Source organism: Pan paniscus, chromosome 14 (assembly GCF_029289425.2).
Source record: "Pan paniscus chromosome 14, NHGRI_mPanPan1-v2.0_pri, whole genome shotgun sequence".
Classification (NCBI taxonomy): Eukaryota; Metazoa; Chordata; class Mammalia; order Primates; family Hominidae; genus Pan; species Pan paniscus.
The window spans coordinates 65,272,189-65,278,113 of NC_073263.2; the positions used below are offsets into that span (position 1 = coordinate 65,272,189).

The following is a 5,925-nucleotide window of genomic DNA, read 5'->3' on the forward strand; positions in this document are numbered from 1 at the left end:
TATTGGGAATAACATCACAGTGTACAGAGTCCTGTGACATCAGGTTTAACATTCCCCTACAAAATTACGAATAATACTGAAGGGTGTATGCCCCCTGCGACTTTAGAAGCCGCATCTTGCTAGAATATGGAAGATAATGTCCCAGGGTGTGAACCGAGGGTGGCAGTATAGAAAGGATCCTAGGAAAAATCCGGGAGTAATATCACCCCACTATCGCCCCCTGGATATGAGCATCCACATCGCGGGGGGCACCCGCCCTCCTGCGATGGGGGTCCTAAGAGCCGGGTGGGGGAGAGGGGCTGGCTCTTACTCCCTACATCGCGGGTGGTGCCTCACCCCCCTGCACTATTCACAATAGCAAAGACTTGGAACCAACCCAAATGTCCTTCAATGATAGACTGGATTAAGAAAATGTGGCACATATACACTGTGGAATATTATGCAGCCATAAAAAGGATGAGTTCATGTCATTTGTAAGGACGTGGATGAAGCTGGAAACCATCATTCTCAGCAAGCTATCACAGGGACAAAAAAAGCAAACGCCTCATGTTCTCCCTCATAGGTGAGAATTGAACAATGAGAACACTTGGACACAGGAAGGGGAACATCACATACTGGGGCCTGTCAAGGGGTGGGGAGAGGGGAGAGGGATAGGATTAGGATATATACCTAATGTAAATGACGAGTTAATGGGTACAGCGGTGTTGGTATAACATGGGACATGTATACATATGCAACAAACTTGCACGCTGTGCTCATGTACCCTAGAACTTAAAGTATAACAACAACAACAACAACAAAAAATATATATATATATTTAAAATGAAGCTGGTTAGGTTTTAAAAGGCTCCTCAATGACAATTACTTATATAGCTGAAGAAATGGGAGACAAAAGGAGGGCTTCTCTGCCTCCCCAGGGTCTTGGTTTGCCTGGAGGATGGAAGGAAAATATAAGAAGCACTTGCAGATAGCATACAGTCTGGCTTTGAATGATCAGATGTGAATATGTTTCTTGGGATTTGAGGGAGGTTGGACAAGGGGTAGGTGTGGAAGTGCAGAGTGAGTTGGAGAAAGAAGTCTGGCAAAGAAGTTGTAATGACTCAGGAAAGGGAATAGGGTTGTCTCTTTCCCTATGGGTAGAGGTAGATATTTTAGGAAAAAAGAGAGAGAGAGAAAAAGGATAAAATTTTGTTATGATCCCCCCAAAACTTGTTATGTAAGATATAGATCTACTGATAGGACATTTTGAAAATTAGTATCAGCTTTATATTTGGGCACATGATTTCACTGAGATGGTTCTTTGGCAGAGCAGATTAAAATGATGTTCCTGAAATGAAACTCGAGTCTCCAAAATAATTGGCTCATTTTAAGCAAAATATTATTGATGATCAACAGTGACTGGCACATAATAATTGTTTAAATATTTGTTGGCTAAGTCAGGGAATGAATGATATGCTTTGGCAATTACTGACAGTATATAAAGGTCTCAGGGAAGTAGAAGACGTCCACACCTCAGAAGCATCTTCTTGAAACCCATCTCAATTCTCTCCTCTTGACAACATGTGTTGCAACTACTACGGCAACTCCTGTGGCTATGGCTCCAGCTATGGCTGTGGCTATGGCTCTGGTTATGGCTGTGGCTATGGCTCCAGCTATGGCTGTGGCTATGGAACTGGCTACAGCTGTGGCTATGGCTCTGGCTCTGGCTGTGGCTATGGAACTGGCTACGGCTGTGGTTATGGAACTGGCTATGGCTGTGGATGTGGCTCTGGCTCTGGCTACTGTGGCTACCGGCCATTTTGCTTTAGAAGATGCTATTCTTCCTGCTAAAACATCACTGTCAGAGGACCATTTGCTTCTAAAATGACACGTCTAAAGATAATACTGATTCCAGGATTCATACTCCAAGATTTCCATATCCAAGAATTACATGCTTGACAGAGTCTTGGACCTCTAGCCTCATATTTCTTTGAATGAAAACATGGCCATAGGATCCACGGTGTCATCTGACTGTTTTCCAAATGTTATCTTTTGCTCCCTTAATCTCTGATTCTCTGTTATGAATGTGTTAATGATCATAACATCTACAATTGGGGAAGTCAATCATTTGTAATAAAAATGGTTCTTTATTCCAAAAAAAAAAGTTTTAGTACAAAAGAGTCAAAAAGCTAAAATAAAATATAGTTTATAAAGCAAAACATTATCAGTAAGCTAAGTTTAATGTATTATTGAAGAAATAAAATGTATTTTATACATTTACCCTAATGCCTAATGTTTAAGACATCTACTGTAGTGTACAGTAATATCCCAGGCCTTCACATTCACTCACTAATCACTCACTGATCCACCCAGAACAACTTTCAGCCCTGTAAGTGCCATTCGTGCTAAGTGGTCTATATAGGTACTGTTTTATTATTATTATTTTATACTGTGTTTTTACTGTATCTTTTCTAGATTTGAATAAGTTGAGATACACAAATATTTATTATTGTGTTACAATTGCCTATATTATCCAATATGGTAACATGCTGTGCAGGTTTGTATTCTAGAAGCAATAGGCTATACCTTATAACCTAGGTGTGTTCTAAGCTATATCATACAGGTTTATGTAAGTACACTGTGAAATCTGCATGGCAAACATCATTGCCTTATGATACATTTCTCAAATTTTCAGAACATATCCCTGTTGTTTAGCAGCACGTGAATGTATTTGATTTATTGTCTTGATGTCCCTTTGCTTTCCCCATGTGTTACCATCAACTGCCTAATGAAACAGCCTGGGATTGTGTAATGACTAACTTAGTGCTTTCAGTTTAATTCTTTTTCAGCCGCTGTGGTATGTTGATTACTATATTAATAATGTGTCTCCTTTATGTGTTTTTAAATAGTTACTTGGTCATGAACTATTTATAAGCTTTGGAAACATGATTTCATTTATTCTGCAGGATAACTTCAGGAAGTGGGTATTAATTCTCACTGTATAAGTGAAGACATTAAGCACCAGAGTTTAAGTAGCTTGGTAAGTGTTATTCCAGTAATTAAATAGGCATAAATAGAGTTCAACTTTCTCAGTTCTATCTCTAATTTCTCTCTATGTATGGGCTTATTTATATCAACCAGTATACACCTTGGTTTCGGCAATCAGTTATTGACTTTCTTTAAAGAAGGAAGAGAAGAAAAAAAAGGGAAGAAAAAAAAAACCATAACGCTTTTACTATCAGACACCACATTTTTATCTTCCACATTATCTTCTTTAAAGAACTGCATGTTGCAGAGTCCATGAGTGCAAGTGCTAGAAAGGCCAGGTAGAAATATTAAAAGTGATGCAGTTCAATACTGACAGTGATGAAATACAGAATGTATGGACCCTAATTCACCGTGGAATACTATGCAGCCATAAAAAAGGATGGGTTCATGTCCTTTGTAGGGACATGGATGAAGCTGGAAATCATCATTCTCAGCAAACTATCACAGGGACAAAAAACCTAACACTGCATGTTCTCACTCATAGGTGGGAAATGAACAATGAGAACACTTGGACACCGGAAGGGGAACATCACACACTGGGGCCTGTCGTGGGGTGGGGGGAGGGGAGAAGGATAGCATTAGGAGATATACCTAATGTAAATGATGAGTTAATGGGTGCAGCACACCAACATGGCACGTGTATACATATGTAACAAACCTGCACGTTGTGTGCACATACCCTAGAACTTAAAGTATAATAAAAAAAAAAAAAAGAGAGAATGTATGGACCCTATAATCTCAAGGAGGGGCGGCAACCTGGTTGAATATTTTTTCAAGCCAGTTTAGGGAAAGATTGATAAGGTTTCCAATTTTTCAAAAGGACCCATAATCCAAATTTTTATATGAAATCTAATTTTTAATTTGAGTTGGAAATTAAAATCAATGTGTTATTTATGTTATGATCTCCACTTTTGGTTCTATGAGATTATTACTTGTTTAACTCTCTGTAATCTGAATTCTGCCACCCACAAGCCATATTAATGGAGATCGTGAATGACTTACATATTGTCTTTTGAATACATATTAATTTGCATCTTAATTGACCTGCAAGCAGTTTAAAACTCTTCAGGTGTGTTTATCAAAAGATTCCTTCATGTGACTTTTTATCTTTCTCTACTCTTTCATCAGTCTCATTTATTATTAAATTTCGGTTATCAGCTGCCTTGCCAATAACTGCCAACTGTAAACATTTATGACAGTTTACTATGCAAGCTTTATAGGAATATTAATATACTTCATATTCACATATTCAGTATACATCTTAAGTATTAATTCCCCAAACATATGATTGTCGTTCAGGAGACTTTCTTTGAACCTCAATAAATGTCATTCCACTTTACAGCACTCTATTTTTGTTTCATAGAACTTCACTGTTTTATTAATCATTTCTTTGGATAATATCATATATCTTCTACAAAAGTATAATTTCTATAGGGAAGATAATTTTATTTCTTATTTTTACTATGACATTTTAGCATCTACTATGCTGGCCAGCACGCCACACATTTGTCAATAAATAATGTATTGCCTCTCAGCTCCAAATTTACCCCGCAATCACTCTGCCATAATGTGTGGAATTCCTCTTGTATTTACTTCCGCATAGTGAGCACAGTGTTCAAGCCTTCTCAGTAGAGGGCACCGGAGAGATGTTGTAGGAAAGGGCTCTCCTATGGTGCCTGACTCCTTACAGTGAGTGGGTGGTGTGAGTGTGAGAACATCTAGAGGTGCTATACTTCAGAATCTGAGGTCCCTCAGGAATCCTACAGCTGGGGCTGGCTTCCTGCAGCCTTCTCAGCTTGGACACCACAATTTCCAGATTTCATACCTCCACAGGTTTTTTGATTCCCTCTGCCCACCTGTGTACCTGGGCACTTGCTAACTTTTGCCTGTGGCCTGCTTGCAGTTAAGAATTTGTCATTAAAAAAAAAAAAGAACTTGTCATTGGCAGCCGGGCGCGGTGGCTCACGCTTGTAATCCCAGCACTTTGGGAGGCCAAGGAGGGCGGATCACGAGGTCAGGAGATCGAGACCATCCTGGCTAACACGGTGAAACCCCGTCTCTACTAAAAATACAAAATTTAGCCGGGCGTGGTCGCGGGCGCCTGTGGTCCCAGCCACTCTGGAGGCTGAGGCAGGAGAACGGCGTGAACCCGGGAGGCGGAGCTTGCAGTGAGCCGAGATCACGCCACTGCACTCCATCCTGGGTGACAGAGTGAGACCCCGTCTCAAAAAAAAAAAAGACTTTGTCATTGGCTCACTCCTTCTATATCCTTTTACCTAGATCCACTGAAAGAGATTCAACTGTGTGGAACCTATGCCGCGGAGAATTGCTTTCTGCCATTGTTATTGTCCAGCAGTTGCCGAATAGCTCTGACCTGAGCAAAGCAGTGAAACGCGGTGCTGTTGAGTGGGTTGCCACTGCACCTTTTTCAACTACTCTAGTCTTGTGGAGAAAACACCCCTTCTAAATTTTTTCTTCATTGAATACTCTCCCTCAGCTCCAGGGTACTATATAGAGTTTTCTTGTATTTTAGAGTTACTGTTTTATCAAAGTTTACCAGTCTTTTGTATTACATTTCTCCTGTCTAAATCAACTGTGTGGTTTCTACTCATTATGGATATAGATTGATACAAACTCAATAAATATTTTTGAATGAATAACTCCACAGTCCAAGTTATTTTAATCACTATACAAAATCTCCAGAGTTTCTTCCATATTTCTGAACATGGTAACTATGTATCAAGAGACAAACCACAAATTTAAAGAAGGTGTGGTCAAATTTTATAAGTGTTTATAACATTTGTAAATGTTTGGCATCTAGAATACATGTATAATTCCAACAAATAAATAAGAAAAAAATAAATAATCCAGTGGGATATTGGGCAAAATATTGAAACA

General features: G+C 39.3%; 1 protein-coding gene and 1 long non-coding RNA gene across 2 annotated transcripts; both read left to right on the plus strand.

The window, feature by feature from the left end:
- Positions 1–806: 806 nt before the first annotated feature.
- On the plus strand, positions 807–2,098 carry LOC117975613 (keratin-associated protein 21-1-like). The gene has a single exon (XM_034936777.3). The coding sequence runs from the start codon at positions 1,561–1,563 to the stop codon at positions 1,828–1,830; it is 270 nt and encodes an 89-aa protein (XP_034792668.3). The 5' UTR covers positions 807–1,560; the 3' UTR covers positions 1,831–2,098.
- A 372-nt stretch (positions 2,099–2,470) lies between these two features.
- Positions 2,471–5,687, plus strand: LOC100991858 (uncharacterized). Its single transcript, XR_155153.6, has 2 exons — positions 2,471–3,019; positions 5,308–5,687. It is a non-coding gene; the product is annotated as an uncharacterized LOC100991858 (long non-coding RNA).
- The last annotated feature ends 238 nt before the right edge of the window (positions 5,688–5,925 follow it).

What these genes read in the sequence shown, in the direction of transcription:
- LOC117975613 (XM_034936777.3), top strand. Translation starts at nt 1,561, where the DNA reads ATGTGTTGCAACTACTACGGCAACTCCTGTGGCTATGGCTCCAGCTAT.